Below are 22617 nucleotides of genomic sequence, written 5' to 3' on the forward strand. Positions count from 1 at the left end.
CAGGGTCGAAATTAAAGACGCGGCTTCGAAAGGTAGAGGTAGGGGGCCCCCGACGACGAAGTTGTGGAAAGCAAAAAGGGCGAAAAGAAGGGATCGGAATCGCTCGATAAAACAGGGCGACGTTGGAAGCACCGATAGGCCCCGAACGATTCTCCATTGGGAGAAACATTGCGACGCGGGGAGAAGGGAGGAACGAGTACGTACACACAATGGGGTCCAAGAAGAGGAGCCGAGAGCAAAAGCGGTGAATTAATTGTCGCTCGCGCCGCCGACGAAGCCGCCACGATCCGCAAGCCTGATTTGTGAGCCGCACGCGTGTATATCGTATGTGTATCTACCCGTTCCTTTCCTCTGCTCTCTCCCCCTCACCCTCTCTTTCTCACTGGTTCTTTCGTTTTCTCTTTCGTTGCACGCTCTCTTCCCTTTCCATTTCTTTCATTCTTCACTGGTTGATCGTCTCCGGCGTGCAACAAGGAGACCCGTGTACAGGTTATACGCGACCATGGTGGAGACTGACAATGGAAACAAGCCCAACGGTACGGCAAAGTAAACAGGCACTGTATAAGAGAGACAGAGAGACGGTAAAACAAAAACAAGATGGTAATGAAAAGAAGCAAATAATAAACGGAGAAATAAGAGAGATAGACCGTGAATGATCCGTGGAAAGAATAAAGAACAAGATAGAGAATCGGAAAGATGCTACGAAAAATGCGGCAACCGGGTCTCCATGTTTCTTTCTCTTCTTTCCATTCGCTTCTTTTCATCCTCCTCTTCTGCACCTCTTTCCTCTGTCTCCTCTGAAATCTTCTTCTCTTCCTTCTTCTCCTCCTCCTCCTATCTCGTCTGTTTTTCTTTTTCTTTCTCTTTTTGATTTTTATTTATTATTCAATAGAAGCCAGGAGGTGCTCGTTAATTGATGGCACCGGCTATGGTCGAGCGCAGAAAGCGGTAGAGAGGGAGAAAAATCGAGGTGGGCCCACGAAGAAGGGGACCATGAGACCACCATCGCCTTATTTATAACGCCGGGGGTAACCGAATTCACGATCAAAATCCCGCGTTCCGCGGCATTGATGGATCGCCACCGTTGTGCGCCGCGTTGCGGCAGCGCTGGTATTTTCAAATGAACCCGCCCTTTTTCCTCGTGCGTTCAGCCATGGTTCAGCCCTCACCATCATCCGCCGGCTAGTCGCAAGATTCCCTCCGAAACGAGGCATCATCGAATTCTCCCGACTAAACCGAGCCACAAACACGTCGGACCTTTTGATTTCTATATGCAGCTGCCTTTCATCGATCATGGAAGCTCCGTCGACCCGCACAATGAGATGTTGAAATATGTGTTACCGTTGCGTTGATTTATTCGTCTCACCCTTCTGTAGCCGACCTCGCGCACCACCAAATCTCGACGTTTACGACTTTATCTTGTAATAACTTAGATTTACCTTGTCAAAGTTGTTACAGCGGAATTATATTTTGCACGAGACAGAAAATGCGAAAATTTCTATACGTGCTCGTATAGCGTTATAAAACTTTCTTCGCTTTTCAATACTTTAAAATTTATTCGCATTTAAAACATAAATATTTTATAATCCAAATGCGATTGTAAATTCCTGCATTTTTAAGCAACATTTGATTCGAAAAATTATAATTTTCTCTACCGATATATCATATAAACATTTTTAGACGATTAAAACTTATTTAAAAAATATAAAAATTATTATATATAAGATTATATCTTATTATTATATTACGAACAGTTATGTGGTAAAATAGTACTTTACCATATTATATGTTATATAATTTCATCGATAATGGAATCTGATCAATATTAATAACAAATATATTTGTCAACGAAAAGACAAGCTATTCTGTGTACATATATTCTATGTTTATTAATTTTCACATTTCAACATTGTAAAATGATGATTTCAGGCTGCTCGGCCGCGGCTCCATGCATGTCTTTTCCTGCGAACAGTTTCAAAAATTTATGGCAGCGAGCGGCTTTACAGGGCCGTGGCATTCGTTGGTGGATTTAGGAGCTGGCGACGGTGCCACCACTGCTCATGTAGCCCACCTCTTTGAAAAAGTTTACGCCACAGACATATCAGCACCGATGAGATGGGCTCTGGCGAGAAGGAAGTTCACGTAAGTCACGTTCAATCTTTCGTTCAATTTGCATTCTTCGAAATGAAAGCTTAAAAGGGACAAGAAAATTGTAGGGTTCCTACTTCTAACTATTTAACGAAATATCGATGGGGCAGAAATTTGAAAATTTTACGATACACAGAATTTTCCACATTTTTATTCGCCCATCTGTCTTACCTTTTTTATATTAGAATGTCGTAATTCCATCTGTCTTTAAAATATACAGAAGATTAAATTCTTTGTTCAAGTATGTGCAACGAAAATTCGTACGATGCTATGAATATTTCAAGTAAGTGTAACTGATGCAATAAAGAATGTTAACTAATTTTAAAATATTCCAAAAATATTTGCAAATTTGTAAACGATCTAAAAATGCAACTTTTTATATTAGTAGGTAATTAAAATAAATCGAGAGAATTTGACAAACGTTTTAGAACTTTTGTTGAAAATAAATATACAATTTTCTAAATTATCCTATCCTTCTTTTGAATATTGTATTTTAACGTATGAGATATCTATTACAGGTTTCTTCTATACGATTGAAAAGCGGTAGATATACTATATTCAATATACCAACTAAAAAGATAAATAATATCTAGCAAGAAAAATTCTGCTTTCCGGTGAAAGTTAAATCACATCAAAAGTACATTTAATTTCTTAAAAACTGGACAAAACCACTAATTTTAATTCCAAAAAAAGAAGAGAAAAGAAATGAAAATACATTTCGTTAACAATAGATCTCATGGAAATTGAAACTGATCATTGACGTCATTCTTGCAGTATCGATGTATAAATTGATTATTTTTAAATTTCATATTGAACGAACATAGAACGAACATAGAATTCTTCGCTCATGGAACGTCGACTATTTCAAAGCTCCTCGTAGTCGCCTTAATTAAGCGCCGTAGGTGCTTAATTCAATGGTATCCGAGAGTTGGAGGAACATCTAACGACTCAATGTCGTCGAGGACGGTGCATGTAATAGACCATGGTGCGCTACTAACAAGTTTATGGCACCGAATTGATTGGAGTAGAAGTTTACGGTGGTTTTACACCCGACCTGTCTCGCGTCGATACGGTTGCAATCCGAGACTATTCGAATTTTAAGTAAATGTCCGTAGGGTGCGATGTACCCGTAACCGTTTTATAGAAATCCGTTTGCTCTTTTCCAGACGAGTTTAGAACCCTCCCCCCGTGATCTTAGGCGCGAATGAAGATCTTCGAAGAGAAAATAGGAAGAGAAGTACGTGTTAACACTTAGAATACGATAGTAGTTAGAGATGCAGTCACCGTGAAGTAAACAGTAACTTTGATTCGGATCATGTCCAAGGTGTGGCATTATGTGGGATCCGGTTATACGAGCGAATTCGATGCTTGAAAATAATTAAACAATAGGTTTGTACGAACGTTGAGTTGATTTTGCTTCCGCTTTGGAGCTAAGACTAATTTCTTTGTTATCTAATTATTAATATGATTTTCGTGAGATATGCTTCCAGGGATTACTTTTGTTTTTTTACAGTTTAATGCTGCGTAGTGTTTCTTTAAGGTTTCTTAACTTTTAAATAATTTATAGTATTTGAGTTTATTATTAATAAAGGAAGAATATTTTGTAAAATGAGAACGAATTGAAAAGTCTTATTTTCTGATTTACTAATCAAAATTTAACTGATTTGTTTGGATAACATTTATGTTTTAGTAATTTTATTAAAATATTGTATATGTTTTATTAAAATTTGTAACTTGAAAACAAGCTTAAGTGATTGTATAAACATATTTTATTATTTTTAAGTATTGAATTTATTAAAACAAATCCCACATAGGATGCTACACCCTGCTACAGCATTTATATTTAGCTAAAGTATTTAAATTGTAATTATATCATTCTTATTTTTTTTTACTATCTTAAAATTAGATAAAACTTTGTTAGAAAAATCTAATATCTACTATGTGGCGCTAGATTTTTCACTGTTTCAAATCTTACTGACAATGCAAGTTTAATTTATCATCCAAATCCAATTTAATTTATTATCCAAATGTTTGTGTTGTTATAAATAACGAGAATATGAAACTAGGCAAAATAAATAAAATACTTTTTGTAAGAACATAACCGTACCTAGATGGCCTGCATTTAAAATATCTGAATTTACTAACTTCATATTAACTTTTATATTTCTTTTATCCCAAATAAAAAGAAATTATGTAATACGTTCCAAATTTAACAGAAGAAAATCATGAAAATCTATTAAAAGAAATATTCTATATAAAATAAGCTACTAAATTTTTATTTAAATTTAATCCTACGCAATCCACAAATCATGTTCATTCTTCTCTTAAAATTAGTTCCTATACCTTTGACCAAATAGCATGCACGTAAATAAAATTCCAAAATATTAAACGAAACATCTTAAACACAAGATGATGAGAGGAAATGTTTAACAGATTGTGTGAATTAATTATAACAGCATACTATCACCCCTTTCAAATATCAAACAACATATGACATAATATTCTATGGGAATAAAATAAAAATGGAAGAAAATATACTCTATTATCTTATAGGGTGCTGGACGTAGAAAAATGGCACGAAAGCGGTCCATTCGACGTGATCCTCTGCCTGAATCTGTTGGATCGTTGCGATCGACCTAATACTCTACTTCGCCGTCTGAAATCATCTTTGGCTCCGGGTGGACGTCTAGTCGTAGCGCTGGTTCTTCCCTTCAGCCCTTACGTGGAAGTTGGTGAAAGGGGTGACCACAAACCGTCAGAATATCTACCAGTAAAAGGGAACGGTCTAGAAGGTCAAATAGCCAGCCTCGTCGACAGAGTTTTCGCACCATTGAGCCTAAGGTGTCTCGTATGGAGCAAACTGCCTTACCTCTGCGAGGGAGACCTCGGCCAGGCGTATTACTTTCTCGACGACGTAATATTCGTGCTAGAGGCACAGCCAGTTAGTACACAATCCTGTGAATATTCAATGAGAAATATTTCTAGACACTTATACGCTAGAAGCTTTTAGGATAGCTCGCGATACTCAGCTTCCGAATGGATGGATACGGAACCGTCTGGAAAAGAATGCCCGAACATGTTCGAACAACAGACTTATCAAGAACAGAAATGTAATACAGGCAAGTCACACTTGTAAAAACTTTAATGATTGCTGTTCATCGGTTAGAATTATGCAAGAATACAGAAGAGCAATACTGGCAAGCGACAACGAGCTTAATGTGCAAATACAGCGGTAGCATTGGTGTATTATAATTCATCATTCATTAATCGATTGTCCATTTATGCGACTTGATAAATGAACAACGACGGTGCGCATCTTACAACGATCTCTTACTGTCAAAGTCAGAAGGTGCAGAAAACTTGTACACGGTTCCTATTGATAATAAATATGACGCGAGAGCGATAAAACTTGGAAACTGGATTCTGAACAACAGTTCATACGGCTTGCGACTCTATCTCGCATACACCTAAAACGTTTAATTTGTCTCGAGACTCGGTTTTTTGTACCTTTTATCATCAGACTTTGTTTCCGTGCTCCCTCTTACTTTTTTCTTCTCATTTTTTTTTTTTTCGCTTTTTTCTTTTCTTTTTTTTTTTTCTTTTTTTTTAATTTGGCATACAAGTAGCGACTTAGTCATGGATATGCTTAGTCGTGTCGACACTTCGACAACAAGACAAACGATGATACGTTTCGCGTTAGTCTCGTAATAGCTACTAGAAGAAATAGTTCCATTTAGTTGTTGTTGCAAATACACTTTGGCGTGTAACAGGTAAATCGTCAAAAATTACTTAGATGATATTGCAGCAGCTTTGCTTTTGAGATTCATGTCGATTAACAAAAAAACAAGGGATATACAGGACTTAAATTTCGGTGATATTTCAGATTGCATGCGTTGCTCAGTGTATAACATTCTGTGTGCCAAATGTGGATGATCCGTAACTGAAAACACAACCTGTACCTGTTTTGTCCACTAATCTCAAGCATAAATCAGAACACCAGAAACCGTAAAATCGATTTGTTCCTAGTAATTTCAACAATTTCACAGACAACATTGATTTGAAACCTATGTCGATTGTAAGTTCTATTATTAAATTTTATTAATAGACTACAGTTTGCTGGCTTATATTATTTCTCCACAATATTCATTCCAATAGTAAACTACAAAAACAAGATAACAAAATTAATTTAGGATATAGAGAAGAGAATATCAAATAAAATAAAGGTAAATGGTTCAATATTTTATCTTTCACATTACTTTTATGCTGTTATGTATATACACCCACACTAGATACACATGATGAGATATGCTAAACTATCAATAGCATTTCTTCGGGATACTGCTTGAAAACTATGAAAATAAAATGTTTATCTTTGCACAGCTTTTATGTATAGTAGCATCCAAAATCCTGCAGCCTGTATATGCAGCAAATTGCTAAAAAACGTATTTTAAACAATGTAATTAATTTTGAAATGTCTTTCATACTTTCTACCTTTTTTCCTAGAATTTTTAACGCTCCTTCACATTTTCTTTATTATCTACACATATGTATATTTTATTTTCTCAATTCTATTAATAATTTTATTCAACTGAGGTATTCTAACATAATAATTGGTACATAGATAATATAGATGATATAAATGAATTTTTATAAATGATTATGTAACATTATACAAAATTAAAATAGAAATTTTTAGTTCACACTTCTAATATTGAATTAAATAATTCCTAAATAAATTGAATTTTTTTTATGTTTCATTAATTAATATATATATATATATCAACAGCAAAAAAAATTATCGTTAGGACGATATTAACGAATGTAAACGAAAGAAGAAGATGATCAAAATATTTCGATCCTATCATCCTACATACTAGAAATGCAAAAATATTTGAATTTAAAAAAGAAGTTAACACACAGATGTAAATAGTGGATCACAGAAATCTGAGCCCTGCTAACAATCGATCGACATATTCGCTGCAGATGTTATAAATAAATATACATGCGTTTTATAACAGACACGTTTATAGAAAGATATCTAAACAGAATCACGCGTTCACGCATTCAGATACGTTCATATAAAATTTTGCTATTTGATAGCCGAAACTTTACATCCATCGAACCTGTGTATAAACAAGATTCAAACATTCATCCACTTTCCAAGCATTCATTACACAAATTTATTGTTTATGTTCGGAAACATATAGTTTATATTTTGATATTATCGAGCGAGAAGGAAACATTTTACCATCGCAGATATGCGTATAACAATTGAGTTTAAAACGATTTTACTTCTACAACCAAAATAAAATGCATTTCATCGAAGAATTTCGATAAAGATAACGCATAATATTTTCTCTTTTCTCTTCTCTCGGTTTATCACGCATTTCGCGGTTGCCAGAGGTAATACCGTTTATAAGTAATAGTGCACAGAGAGAAATTTTTGAGCATCAGTGCAAATCACGCTTCGAAAATTTCCTAATAATGTAACTTTTCGTTCTTTTCTTTTTTTTCTTTTTAATCGTATATAGTAACGAAATAATTTATTTCTCGAAAAATATCTATGAATTGACCAATGATTTATTTTTTTATACGTGCACACCGCATGTTACTGCCCATGGAGCTTATAAATTATTGCAAGTTTTAACATTAACTTGTCAGATAATAATACTAGACATAACAACAATATATGTTTGTGATCTATTTTTATAAATAAACAATAATTTATACAAGTATAATTTTTAAAAAATGTATATATATAGTATATAGAAATTGAATATTTATTTTAACTAGATAATTTTGTCGTGATTTTAATTATTTAATTCGAAACAATAGTGCAATAATTATATAATAAATATTCAAAAATTAAATAATGCGAGGTCAAGCGACAACAAGAATTGCAATTGCTTATTTATACTCTCGTATTTAGGATACTTATAACAATATCTAATTATCAAACCTTTCACACTTACATGCAAGACTGAATTTAGTCTTTACACTTTGTCCAAACTTCCAATACGTACAGAAGATTTACTTATATAACAAAGAATCTTTATAATACAATGTTGATCAGGTAATCATTGGAACACAAGTGGTGAGCTATTAAATCAATGCACAACAATAAAATATAAATGCCATTTTATAATACATTCATAATATGTAAATTATTCATGATGAGGTAGATAATTTTAAATTATCTTACCCCATAGTTTCCAAGTAAGCCCCATAGGCAGATTATAAAAATTCGAAAAAAACTTATAGCAACGCGAAATAAAGCTAGTTCGAATTTGAAATAACGGTGTGGAGATTCGATTGACTATATATAAATTTTTTTCTTCGCTACCCACGTTTATCACAGTCCACGCATGACTCGTTTTGTCTCTTAGTATTTTGAAGTCCTAAACGCCAACAACATTTGAGCAATCCTTCGGGTTGTTTAAATACAAAACACCCATCTAACCCATAAACACCACATGACTAGAACATCATAGAGCGCAAAGACAAAACCTTGTCTGCCGCTTAAAAAGCGAAGACATTTGTTTAGTCTAGCTTGCGTTGTTCGCATAACTCTTCTAAACCTCCAGTCTTTCTGCATAAAAATTATAACTCTTTATTTGATATCTCTAGTCATGTAACGAGGGTATACTTAAAATATAGACCATAAGAGATACTTACAATGATGGGAGATAGGGAGTACCCGTATGATCTAATCGATGTTTATCTTCATTTTTCCAGCTTGAGACAGGAATATGTGGAGGTGGCAGGAAACTCCTTAGCGACTGTACAAGCTGTATTGTATCCACCAGCGCTGTAACAAAACCAACACAAAACATATACATTTCATTTTCATCAATGGAGAAAGATTTGCGTGATTTAAAAAGTAGTCAAAGAAACACAGTATTTAATATCTAATAACATCACGCATCGATATTATGTAAAATATAAATAATTTATAAGAAGAATCTATTTGTAAACCTAATGGAAATATTATATTAAAAGATAAATCATGATAATAGATGCTATGTATTTTATTACTTTTTTGCAAGGCTTCTGATTGTTTTCCATATGGCTTGCACATCGCAGGACGTACACAAGCTTTCATCCTTGCCATGTTCTTCATAACTTCTGCAAAAGCCCTTACTATTTTTTCTTGTCCTCCTGTAAAATTATAAGAAAACAATCATTTTTTAAAGACATAAATTAATAAGCAAAAATAAGACAAAAATTTAAGATATAAACTAATAAATAAAGACATAAATATAAACATAGTTTCGATTTCATAGATTAAATATTATACATATATATGATCTACTAACCTTCTGAATTTGAAGATGCCCGAGATCCTTTCTCATTTTCTAATGGCCAAGCTCCATTATGTAAGGCTAACAAATCCTTATTTGCATTTCCTATTCCTTGTAAATTTCCCAAACCAAGCCCACTGAGATTGTCCAAATTATCTAAATTCGTTCTTAAGAAGTCTGTTAATTTATGATCAGACATTGGAATATTAGGTATTAAGGATTCATAATGCTGTTTCCCAGTGGCTACTTTTTTTTCTTGCGACACAGGTCTATGTGGAATATTTAATGATGGACGGCTTGGAGGACGTTGAAGATTCATTTGGTTCCCAGCACCTCTCATTTCTGCCAAATCTGCTGTTGATCCTCCTCCCATGTGAGTATTTGGATTAGCACTGCTTAATGTCTATAATATAAATACATCAAATGTAGTTGATTTAAAAATATATAAAAGTTAATTCTTTTTTTATAAATAAATTATCAATAAAAATGGCTCTTATGCTTACTGCTTGAAAATCTGTGTTATGAGGAAAACTACTACGTAAGAGAGAAGCTGTTGTTTCATTTTCTTGAATGTAAGTTGGCGCCATATGTCCCATTTTTTGAGTTAACTCGAGTTGATTTTTGTAATAACGGCAAGCAGGATTTGGACAGTTTTGTACCACCTCTATTATAAATTCTTTTTCCATACCAAAACATTCCCGTCCGATAGTGTATGATTCCATAACAGCTCTAACTGTCCCTTCTAAGCCCAAATGTAGACCATGTGGACCATTCATATGCTTTAACATCACAGCATTTGCAAAATGTTCATAGGGCAATATTATTTTTCCATTTTCTCTAAGCACTAGCCTTCCCTGAGAGTCCAAAGCTATTCTTGATGCCATCATCCTATTTATACATTACAGAAAATGTAATAAAAGGATTGTAAATTTTACATAAAAAGTTATGTTTTATAAAAAAAAAAAGCTACACAAACAGTTTACATTTATATATAAACATACAGTATAATATATTAATACATAAAGACAAAAGATCAAGCAATCTTACTGCAAATAGGCAGCACTTGGTATCATAGATGCGTCCTTGAATTCAGAAAAACATTGCAGCAGTTCGATGCTTGGATTCCAACCTTTGTTTTGAAGATAGGCTTGTAATAACATATACATCTTTTCAGTAACATAACCAGCGCTACTTGGTGTACCAGGGTAACCAGATCCTCCACCTGGTGGTCCCATTTCGGTTTGCATACCTTTGGCAACAATGTTTTTCATAGTTTCTGCCAAGTCCATCCTGTGCAAATAAAATCATCTTTTCAAAATAAAGAAAAAGATTTCATATAATTTCTACAATTAAAAAATTAAAAAACACGTCATAAATATAAGATTGAGTAGACTAAACTGAATTGCTAAAATTATGTGTAATATCAGTTACAATTTTCGTAGGCGGTAAAATTTTTCTTTCTTATAATACATAGAAAACTTCGTTAATTTCTGATGAGTTACATCTCATAAAAATTAATTTACAGAATAGTACACATTGGATAAATTAATTCGTAGAAAGCTATTGTTGAAAATATTAAGATGTACAGTAGCCGTACCGATGCTAATTGACACATGTAATAAAAAAGGGTCAGGAAAATGTGTGTAGGTTGCCAGGGTAGCAAGCTTGGCATTTTAAAAATCCATGCATATTCGAATCCTCCGGCCATTGTTATTTTCGGGATGAAGACGTCTAAAGAAACGATAAAAAAACACTGATGCGAGCCACCGCCCCCCTTTAAAAGCGGGGGGAATGAACGTTTTGGACACTCACCCCGTTACCGAGCACGACTTTCACTCACTCGAAGTGTAACCGGGAACACTACAGGACCCGCTTATCACCCTAATCGCCGCTACTTGGCATACCCTCATTAATGATTCTCTTCACATTTACAAATAACATAAATCGTGATAATTATTTCCGCAAGGATTGTTTGCGCGGCTGGCCACCAGAGGCGCATTGCCTTCACGATTTTTACTGTATCCACGTATGTATGCACCTACGGCATTTCAGCGCTTACGCGACGCCACTTTGCGCATTTATCAATATTACTTTTTACAATTGCTATCACCTCCGAGACAGCCTACCAATTTTTCCTATCGATTTAACTAAAAACTATATATTATGACTTTCATCTGTATCACGACTTACATTATCTTCTTTGTATTTTGATTACAACGAAATGAGTTTCATTTTCTCTCTAATATATTTCATAAAATTTAATCTCTATATTTGATTATACATATGTATACTGTATTTCATTAATATGTATCCCTAATTATTGTTTTTGAAGTAAAACAATCATGTTACATTTCATATGTTAAAAATATGAGTAATTGGATAATAAAATGTAGTATATATATAAAATTGAATAATATAAGTTACATTTTGAAATAATTTTATATATAAAGCAGTATTTTAATATTGTTACTATAAATTTAGTAATGCTTACACTACTCATTACCGACTTAAAAATGTAATAACAAGTAACATAATTGCACACTAAATATTTTGTGTTGTTTATAGAAAATTATTTTCTATTTATAAAAGCATTGCGAAATTGTAACTACACATGCTACTTTATTATAATTACTCGTTTAATTATTAATGGGAAATATAAATTATATGTATAATTAACACAACTAAAAATAAAATTTGCATTCTCAACATTATAATTATATATATATTTTTATAAAACATATATAGATAAATAAGTACAAACATACATTTATGCACAACTTAATTTCTAAAGCTAATTGTATTAGCGATCAGTTTATATTAATTTCTGATATTTCATATTAATATCTACTATAATGTATTACATATATATTACTTGTAACATTATATAATAATGTCCTTTTATAAATGAACATATTGAAGTTCATCTTTAAAAAAATTCAAATTTGAATTACTTACACACACAGCAGTGATACCAATTACAAAAGCAGAAAAAAATATTCCAAAGAGCGTAAACATGGCCTCGCGGTATAATCACGCTATTCAGCGAGTTTTAGCAAAATTAGAAGCATCCATAAATTCGGAAAATTATTATGAAGCTCATCAAATGTATAGAACTTTATACTTCAGGTGGGCCAACAACGTAATTAATCAACATCGTCAAAGAATCGTTTTTATAGAATCGTCGATATGATTGCTTAACCTCTTCTTCCAGATATCTTGGGCAGAAAAAGTATTCGGAACTTTTGGAATTACTATACAATGGTTCTACTCTTTTATTACAACACGAGCAAGTACGTAATCTATTCCACTTTCTCTATTTTCCATTGATTTTACAAATATGTCGCGAAAAAGACTATTTTCAAAATGATGTCATAATACACATTCTTAAGTGTTATTTACAAATTCCCTTCTCGAACAATCTATAATTAAGTTCTATTATCAATTATCATTAATGTCTGTTATATTAAAATATATTTTTACAAATAAAAATCAAAATGTTGTGGAATATTCTAGAATATTTTAAGACATAATGAGATTATGTTCTATATCAATTGATAATACTATATAACATTTAGTTGTATATAGCATATTTGCAATTATTTACACATATTATACAGATGTATAAAAAGGTATTGTTATATTATTATATTTTATTACTTATAGCATGCAAGTGGAGCTGACTTAGGAATCTTATTTGTAAATGTTTTAACACAATCAGAAACAGAACCTTCTCAAGATTATTTCGAAAAAATTACAAACTTGTTCAGTATAATGAGTCCTTTATCACCTGAAAGAGATGTATTTGTACAATCTGCTCTTCGATGGAGTATAAAAGGTACAGAATATAAAACAGGTCATCCAGATTTGCATCAGAAAATAGCACAAGTATTTTGGAGAGGTAAATTGATTAAGATAATAAACATCTTTAAATATACATTCATATAATAATAATATTATTAAAGAAATTTATTATATATTTTTATAGAAAAAAATTATATAATGGCAAGGCAACATTTTATATATAGCAGAGATGGTTCTGGATGTGCTGCGATGCTTGTCGAGCTCCATGAGCAACGTGGTTACAAAAATGAAATAGATCTTTTTATAGCTCAGGCAGTTTTGCAGTAAGTACACACCTCATTAATTTAAGCATCTAAATAGTATTTAAAGTACTTTAAAACAATTTAGAAAATCCTGTTAAATTATTTTTAGATACCTTTGTTTACAAAATAAAACTACTGCACAGGAAGTTTTCAATTCTTATACATCACAGCATCCAAAAATAAACAGTGGTCCACCATATCTTCTTCCTTTACTGAATTTTTTATTTTTTTTATTAAAAACAGTTGACAGGTGAGTACAAATTTTAACTCATTTGTTTAATTATTAGAAAGTTGTAGAAAATTTATAGCAGTATTATATTCTGCACTTCATATTTTTCAGTGGTAAACTCGCTGTGTTCACAGTACTTTGTGAACAATATCGAATATCTTTAAACAGAGATCCATGTTATCGACAGTACTTAGATAAAATAGGGCAATTATTTTTTAACGTTCCATCTCCACGTCCTCGCAATCAAGGATTATTTGGTACACTTTTACAATCATTTTTTAACGGTCTTGAAGATGAAGGTTCAGATGATGAACAAAGAAACACAGCTTCAACTTCACAAACAGCACAAGAGCTTGACTGATTAAAAGTTACACGTCACTGTGCAATGTGATGAAAGTAAATAATGAACTTTACATATATATGTGTGTATATATACATATATATATGTATATATATACATATAATGGTGTCCCATATATTTTTAATACACACATTGCGTTGATCTAGTAGATCTTTAAACATTGTATTAAAATTAATTTTCTTACATGACTTGTACAGATAAACTTATTTAAAATAAAAATATGTGGGATGCATTCCTAGAGGAATTTTTCAAAGTTATAAGTTAGGAACAGTTTCCAAAAATTCATTCATCAAAAAGTAAAACTATATAGAAAGAAGATACTTGTTAAAAATAATGACTCTTTATATGTGTCTTTCTTTATATCACCATGGAAGGTCTCTTTTGATACTATATTTGAACTATTATTTGATATGTTGCAACTTAGTCGAAACTTTTAGATTATACATATGGAATCTTATTTAAATATCACAGTGAAGCTTAAAAACAAACTTGAACTTTGAACAAAATCCTTATACTAATAATTATCTATATATGATGATGTATGTTCAAGAAAAAAAAACATGTATTTGAGTGTAACTGCTGAAATGAAGATTTATTTTATATAAACCTAATCGTGTGACAAATAAACGTTACATTATACACTTATAGCTACAAAGAAGGAGTGCTTAATACTATTTGTTGTTGAAATACTAAATGAGTGAAATTAATCTTATGTATGTAACTGTCATAGCGGGAAGTAAAATATTTATTTATCAAACTCTGTACTAATATGATTTATATTGTTTAAAAATTTTAGCGAAAAAAGAATATATATTTAATTATGAAAATAGGTGGCCATGATTCTATAACAAAGCACTTTTCAGTACTAATAAGAACAATGTACAATTACTGTGTATTAAATCCAAAAGTACAGGAAAAGGATATGATGAAGGATATAGATTTATAATAAGTATATACATATACAAACATATGTGTATTCTTGTAGTATATATTATATGTATTATGGGTGTAATAGCTTATTTTTCCATAATTTTTTAACACAGCAAACATTTTGCAAATATGCAATGTTTAAATTTGTTACAAACACACATGGTTCCACTTTACACAAAAATAAATTAAAATTTGTTGATAAAATAGATTTTTCGTGTAGTACATTGACAGACGTGATATGTATTTGTTTTTCATATTAATATGCGTGCGAACATTGATATAATTTTACATATATTATTTAGGAAATTATTAAAATTTATACCATATACAAATATTATATATATGAACACATTATCCTTAAAAGATTTATCACGAAACAATAAATAAATTGAAATACAAAACATTGGAATACTGCGTATATAGATATTATACATAATAGCAAACAAAAATAACATACAAGTAGAAATCTTATTTTATTTACAATTGCAACTTAGAACATCTTATTTCAGGTCCATTTTTTAAATATAACTATACTGGATTTAAAAAGAAAAGCAATGTCTCAAGGTATCTCAATTAGAAAAACTAATCTGAAACGAAGCAAACAATATAAAAAGTTAATTCCAATTAACTATTCCTAACTACATTCATTTCTATTGAGCAATAACTGAATATATGATATTATAAATTAGTTATAATATTGTAATCGAAAAAAATGATACTGATCGAAAGTAATGCAGGATAATTTATGTGATAATTCTAAATAAATATCAATTATCAATTCGTGAATAAATCTTGATTGTTAAATAAAAATACACAGCTCTAAACAAAGAAACATGAAAATAATCAATATCATAATATAGTTAAAAAAAATAAGGATTGATTTTTATTAATATTTTTATTTAGAATTGGTAAGCAACGAATAATAGCAATGGGAATATTTAAATGTTGATGATTAATACAGCAACATTTAGAATCTTATAAACAAATATCATAAAAATAAAGTATAATTATTAAATTTTTTTATGTAACAATATAGGAGAAAAACTTTTAATATTCGTGTTTATATAAATGTAATATTCAAATTTCTCTTAATAGTAATTTATGCAACTAAACTTCATTTTTCAAATGAAAATTTAACTCACATATACAAAATACGTTTATATTTAGTTGCAATAATAAATGTACAAAGTTCTTAAAAATTAATGAAGAGTATGGAATTTATTATGTATAAGTAATGCAATATTGTAATTCACATAATGTAATACCTTTTAAATGTATAATTAAAAATTATCTTATATTTAATTTCTTAATGTACCCATAAAAAACATTTTTCAGATAATTTATATCTGTAAAAACATTATATATGTATATAAATACATATTTCACACAGAATTCATACATGTATATATTTATGTTTCTTATGAATAATCACAAAACATAATTCCTTTAAACATATTTTATTCTTTTTTACAAAATTAATAAAAAATGAATGCAATACAAAAAGTTATATAAGTAAATATTTATAATGTCATAACAAGATTATACCATTAATATTCTTCAAAACCGGGAATAGGAAATTGCCTAGAAAATGTTTCAACTTCTTCTCTTAAAGCTGTAACTTTTGCCTTTATGTTGACATCAGTATTCAATACCCTTTTATAGTCAATAAGTTTAGGACCAGAAATGTTAGACACTTCCTTAGCAAGTAATAATCCTAAAAGAAATTACAATCAAAGGATATTTTTTGTACATTTTTAATATTTTCAATTCTGTTCTAAGATATTATTTTAAAACATAAGTACCTCTGTGTATAAAATCAACAACTATATCAATATCTTTTTCAACTAAACCACGAGTGGTTAATGCAGGTGTACCAAGTCTAATACCACTGCAATTCAATGCACTTTTATCACCAGGCACTGTGTTTTTATTGCAAGCTATGGAGATACTCTCCAAAATCTTTTCTGCTTTAGCTCCTGTAATGCCTTTATTTCGTAAATCTACAAGAAACATATGAACATCAGTTCCACCTGTACTGATTTTATAGCCATGCTCCTGAAGTCTTGAACATAGTCTCTTTGCATTAGCTATAACTTGTTTTTGATACTGAAGAAATTCTGGTGATTTAACTTGTTTCATTGTTGTAGCTATGCCTGCAATTGCATGATTGTGAGGTCCACCTTGTAGTCCTGGGAATACAGCCTGATTAATTTTATCTTCCAAATCATACATAATTTGTTGACCATCTTTTCCAATTTTTCTGACTCCTTTACGAAAAAAGATAACACCAGCACGAGGTCCTCTAGTAATGATAAACAAAGAAATGTTCTTTGATAAGGAAAGGAGAAGCTATTTACCAATAAGCAATATTTGCTAGCAATTACCTTAAAGTCTTATGAGTTGTAGTAGATACAACATCACTATATTCGAATGGACTAGGAATTAATTTAGCTGCAACTAATCCTGATACATGAGCCATGTCACTAAATAGATAAGCATTATTCTCATCTGCTATTTCCCTGAATCGCTTGTAGTTTAAGCATCTACTATAACAGGAAACACCTGCTATTATAATTTTAGGCTTAAATAACCTTGCTGCCTGAGCTAAGTTATCATAGTCAATTAAACCAGTATCAAGACTAACTTTGTATGGCATTGATTCAAAAAATATTGATGTTGCAGAAACTTTTTTAGTTGCAGAAAAAAAACCTAGAAGATTGAAACAAAAGACTTTAACATCTATAATAGCATAGCTTATAATGTTTTAATATAAAAATTTTATGTGGTACCATGTGTAAGATGTCCTCCATCAGGAAGATCTAAACCCATTATACGACCATGAGGCTCAATTAAACCTGTGTAGACAGCAAAATTAGCTGGACTTCCTGAATATGGTTGTACATTACAACCCCATTCTTCGGAATTTAAATCAAATGCTTCCAAAGCACGTTTTTGTGCCAACAATTCAATTTCATCAATGTATTCATTTCCTCCATAATATCTAAATATATAAGGACAGTTTTAACAATTGATAAACATATAAATACCTTAAAAGATAATGATAATTGTAAGTTATAAGAAACATACCTCTGACCAGGAAGGCCTTCACTATATTTATTGTGAAGACAAGAACTCAAACATTGCAAAACACTGAGAGATGTAAAATTTTCACTAGCAATCATTTCAAGACCAGACTCTTGCCTCTTTCTTTCCTTTTTCATTAATTCAAAAAGTTCTGGGTCTGTTTCCCAGACATTCTTATAAATTATTTCAGGCATGTGCTATGTAATTAAAAATTCAAAGTTTTTTAGTGTGTATTTTATATATTATCAATATAATTATCATTTGTTTCATATAATAGAAACAATTTATTGGAGTAATGCTATACTATTTCCTGAATGTATATTTGTTTATTTATTAAATCTGCAGGGGATATTGCAAAATAGTGTTTAGTTATTAGTCTTTTTATTATCTTGATATAGTTCAAAGTGTTCTTACCGATAACCTTGTGTATAGTATGACACAATGAGATTTTCTTTATCAAGAGGCATATATGTTTTACATACAAGACTCTCTGATTACTATTCCTTATTAATTACTTATTTATATTCAATTATTTCTATTACTTATCAATACTTTGATTAATATTTTTTAAATTTAAATAAATATAATATAGATTCTTAGAAGCATTTTAACAAATAAAAAAAATTGTCCAAAAAATTATACAATAATAATCAAATATATAATATATAATATAATATATAAATATATAAACATTTTTATACAACTTATTTAATTATTATGCAAATAATAAAATAATAAATTGAATATAATATACAGCGATAATTATAAATAATTATAAAAAAAATTTTAATATATAAGATAATTATAAATAATTATAAAAAAAAATTTTAATATATAAGATAATTATAAAAAAAATTGCATAAAATATTATTTATGCAAAAAAGTAGCATTATTACTATTGATTGTACAAACAAAGATTAATTATAATAAGAAATAACTTTTACAATCACTCACGAGTTTAGGTGTACGAAATGTGGTTGAAAAATACACGTTAGTATTTGAATCTTGGAAGACTTCTGATAGCCCTTGAAGAACACGATCTTTTATATGCTGCGTGCGACTGATTAACAGATTGTCAGCCAATCGAAAACCGTGACGATTTAAGTTCGCCCAATTCATCGTTATAATAAATAGTTTCTTAAATCATATATATACAAAAGTTCATGAAATATACAAGGTGACTAGAAATTTCTTAAATTATTCACATATTTATTGTAATTGACGCATTTAACATTTCGCGTAGTTAACTTAACCTAAAAATTGTGAAGGAAAAGAACTTCAACGGCTCAACCGTTGATATATGTAATGTACACGCGCGTAATTTTTAAGTGTAATCGTTTCGTTCAACTATGAGAAGTGATTTAAATGATTCGTAATAATAAAAAGATATTTGAAATTGTTAATTTATATAGCAATCTAAAATTGTTCCTCAACAAAATATACAACTTTCAAATAAAAAATGTCATATTATTACATGAAGATATATATTTCAAAAAATAAGATTCCTGTTTATTACTAATTTATAAAGAAATAGAATACGTAGTAATACGAGATGTAGTATAAATTTAATATAATAGAAAGTGATTTTTTTTTGTAATTCAATAAAATATTTAAAAAATTTTTTTAGAATAATCGAAATTGATTGTAATTATCAAATTGAAATATTTTAATCTTTTTTTTCAAATTGAGATATTTTAATAACTGTTATAAGCGATTAAAAAAGTTTCTTGTTGTTGGCCTTTCTTTAGAAAGGATATAACAGACCTAGACACTTCCTTGTTGTACCAGTTTAACTAAAATTCTTCGATTATTTAACTTCACTTTATAATTATTCAGTTCGAAATATTTCACTGAATTGCAATGCAACTTAGTACATGCTTTAAATGTTTTTCTAATAAGAAATAATGATAACAGATTTTATAGTTTTACTATTAGCAGTACTGCTTTGAAAGTATGTAATTTACTATCGACGTACTTACTTTCTTCGTATACACGCAAGTCTATAGCGTATATATCACATTTCTTAGCGACCAATGTACTCGACACTTTTATCAGAACCGTTTAAACGATCTTTTTTTTTTATCATATTACAAAAACTTTAAATATTTTCGTCAGATTGATTGTTCCTTTTCATCTTTAATGATAACTTAGTGAACAATAATACTACATCGGGAAATTAATGTTGTTACAATTATGACGAAATTTCTAAGATACAAAAATTTACGTAATTACCACTTCGTAATTGGATGAGCATTATAAACATGAAAATGATCGCACAATTAAAAAGGCAAACATTTGAAAATTTAACAATTTATTTAAAGAGATTATAATACACTTGTATATATGTACTTTGTAATAATTACTCGTTAATTATATGTTCATTCCAAAAAAATGTTTACAAGTTAATTTCTTGTCGTGATAAACAGATTGTCATAAAAATTTTATACTCGCACACAGCATTTTTTATTTTGCTTCTTTTTGTTATTTATTATTGACATTTTAATATTTAGCATCCCTGGAAATTTCCGGTAATTGAAGAAAAATTAAATTTCGTTATATATAAATCATCATCTGCTAAGTAAAAGTCGTATTTTTATTCAATATGATTTGATAATATTTGTCCTCAGTCCACTAAAGTAACACAACATACTATTGATTGACAAATGTCATTTAAAGATAAATAAAATGTTTCTTCTTTTGTCATTTTTTTACTATTAAAATAATTAAAGGTAAAAGTAATAATAATAAAAAGTAATTCAGAAATATATGTAAGTCAACTCTCTTAAATAAATTTTTTAAGTTTATTTTAAATTTGTATGTTAGAAGAATTGAAGGGTATTTGAAGAAGATATTGATAATATTGAATGAAATGATAGAAAATACCTGCATTATACGTTTATGTTACTATTAACGTATCCGCTAAATTTAATACCCCTTTTAAAAAGGAAAACATTTTAATTATATACAATATTTATATCCAATATTTTATCTCAACAATGAATTTTTCTTGTAATGTAATTTTCTAATCAAGTATTTCGTACTTAGTATCATTATATAATTTTAAATAAGTTAATATAATGTTGAACAATAACATTGTTCTAATACTAAATATAATCTCAATCCATAAAAAGAAAATAATATTAAAATAAACGTATGAAGAAAAACGAATTGAAATATGTCACACTGAAATCATGTGAAGTAAGATAATCAAATAAATTCATAAAATGTTCTTTTTCTTATTTATTATCTTGTTTATGCATTCTGTATAGTCTCGTTTATTGTGTGTATTTTGCTTTTTATTTGCTTAGAAAAAAATTAGTGAAAAATTATTGATGAACTTTACAATCACAATTGAGCAGCTGCTACAATATTAGCTGTACAAAAACAGAAATAGCATTACAATTAATTACAAGCATTATATTATATATCAGAAGTGCATATTTTCGCGGATTATTTGTTACATATAAATTTGATATTTTTTTTCGTTTCCTTTTCTCTTTTTTATTATAATACAATAACTTAAATAATTCTTTTCAAATATAACTTTCATATGATTTAGTGCAAAAAATACATAGATACTATTAACATCGTCATAAGTGATATTCATACTATCTCCAACTTTAAAATCATTGTTATTGTTAGTATTCATTGAGGAACGTAACAATAAAACGTATATGTATACAACTAATATACGGAATTGATATCTATATTTAATAAAATGTGTAATTCATATTTTCATAATGGATACATATGTTTCCAGGTAAATACATATGTTCTATTCATGACATCCTTTGATCAAAACTTTCGCTTTACTTTTGTCAGGAAAATCAGTTATAAATACTAATATTTTTACAAAAAATTAAACTAAGTTTTTGTATATAATTTAATTAAAAGAAAAATGAAGTTTTCAATTTTTCCAATGTTTAAAAAATATGTACTTCCTTTTAGTGTCTTATCTTTACATGATTCTGATAATCTTAAGAATTGAAAAAGAAATAAAAAGAAAAAGAGAACAAAGAAAATTCATTTCAAAATCACGTAATGAAATGTGTTATTTAAGAATTTCTGTCTATATTTTTTAATAGAAGATATATTAAAATTATTTTCGAAAACAAAAATAAGCGACTGCAAGTTGCTTGTTTATAACGAAACATTTGCAAGCATATACATGATTAAAATTACGGCTGTAGTTAGTCAAACTAGCTGTACAATCGCGTTTAGGTTTACAAAATATTGCAATCTTCACAATTAGCATGTCCAGTCTTCATAAATATTACTGCACATCGCATAAATTTCTTATGTATTATCGATTCATAGTAATTATTCGTCGATGTTGAAATACGCTCTAGAAAACATGTGACATCATGAATAATACATACTCATTGTAAGAGCTACATTTGACGTATTTCTTTAAATTATATACTCAATCGATATAAATTACCGCTCCAATTGAGCTGCAGC

The 22617-nt window shown here is 29.7% G+C and overlaps 4 protein-coding genes and 1 long non-coding RNA gene across 11 annotated transcripts in view; 3 read left to right on the forward strand and 2 right to left on the reverse strand.

Moving 5' to 3' along the window:
- LOC139994532 (protein-L-histidine N-pros-methyltransferase) overlaps nt 1-9161 on the forward strand; it is a 42533-nt gene extending 33372 nt beyond the window's left edge. The window contains exons 3-7 of one of the 5 annotated variants that reach the window (XR_011801661.1): nt 1930-2142; nt 4702-5089; nt 5159-5267; nt 6032-6223; nt 8884-9161. Coding sequence is in view for 2 of the 5 variants with exons in the window: in XM_072017301.1 (XP_071873402.1) it covers nt 1930-2142; nt 4702-5089; nt 5159-5267; nt 6032-6081 (760 nt within the window). In the remaining 3 variants the exon portion in view is untranslated. Of the gene's footprint in view, nt 1-1929; nt 2143-4701; nt 5090-5158; nt 5919-6031 lie in introns of all 5 variants that reach the window. The other 4 variants (XR_011801662.1, XR_011801663.1, XM_072017301.1 and 1 more) reach the window with 4 other exon arrangements.
- On the forward strand, nt 2801-4693 carry LOC139994536 (uncharacterized). The gene is made up of 3 exons (XR_011801665.1): nt 2801-3249; nt 3315-3385; nt 3473-4693. It is a non-coding gene; the product is annotated as an uncharacterized lncRNA (long non-coding RNA).
- On the reverse strand, nt 5273-11430 carry LOC139994531 (uncharacterized). Of its 3 annotated transcripts, XM_072017299.1 has the most exons (8): nt 11262-11402; nt 11047-11180; nt 10497-10739; nt 9953-10337; nt 9465-9852; nt 9184-9306; nt 8824-8956; nt 5273-8737 (listed from the first exon to the last, which is right to left on the reverse strand). In XM_072017299.1, exons 3-8 carry the CDS (start codon nt 10736-10738, stop codon nt 8689-8691), a joined length of 1320 nt encoding a protein of 439 aa, XP_071873400.1. In that variant the 5' UTR covers nt 10739; nt 11047-11180; nt 11262-11402; the 3' UTR covers nt 5273-8688. The 3 variants fall into 3 exon arrangements, with proteins under 3 accessions (XP_071873400.1, XP_071873401.1, XP_071873399.1); XM_072017300.1 differs by lacking the exon at nt 11047-11180 and having other exon boundaries at nt 11290-11430; XM_072017298.1 differs by lacking the exon at nt 11047-11180.
- On the forward strand, nt 11354-16464 carry LOC139994534 (Golgi to ER traffic protein 4 homolog). The gene is made up of 7 exons (XM_072017303.1): nt 11354-11475; nt 12413-12575; nt 12661-12739; nt 13113-13347; nt 13435-13573; nt 13662-13802; nt 13893-16464. Exons 2-7 carry the CDS (start codon nt 12463-12465, stop codon nt 14140-14142), a joined length of 957 nt encoding a protein of 318 aa, XP_071873404.1. The 5' UTR covers nt 11354-11475; nt 12413-12462; the 3' UTR covers nt 14143-16464.
- A 49-nt stretch (nt 16465-16513) lies between these two features.
- On the reverse strand, nt 16514-20092 carry Shmt (serine hydroxymethyl transferase). Its single transcript, XM_072017294.1, has 7 exons — nt 19921-20092; nt 19111-19293; nt 18160-18353; nt 17862-18073; nt 17457-17781; nt 16875-17374; nt 16514-16786 (listed from the first exon to the last, which is right to left on the reverse strand). The coding sequence occupies exons 2-7, from the start codon at nt 19273-19275 to the stop codon at nt 16620-16622; spliced, it is 1563 nt and encodes a 520-aa protein (XP_071873395.1). The 5' UTR covers nt 19276-19293; nt 19921-20092; the 3' UTR covers nt 16514-16619.
- Between the last annotated feature and the right edge of the window lie 2525 nt (nt 20093-22617).

The sequence above is a fragment of the Bombus fervidus genome, chromosome 14, assembly GCF_041682495.2.
Source record: "Bombus fervidus isolate BK054 chromosome 14, iyBomFerv1, whole genome shotgun sequence".
In the NCBI taxonomy this organism is placed as follows: Eukaryota; Metazoa; Arthropoda; class Insecta; order Hymenoptera; family Apidae; genus Bombus; species Bombus fervidus.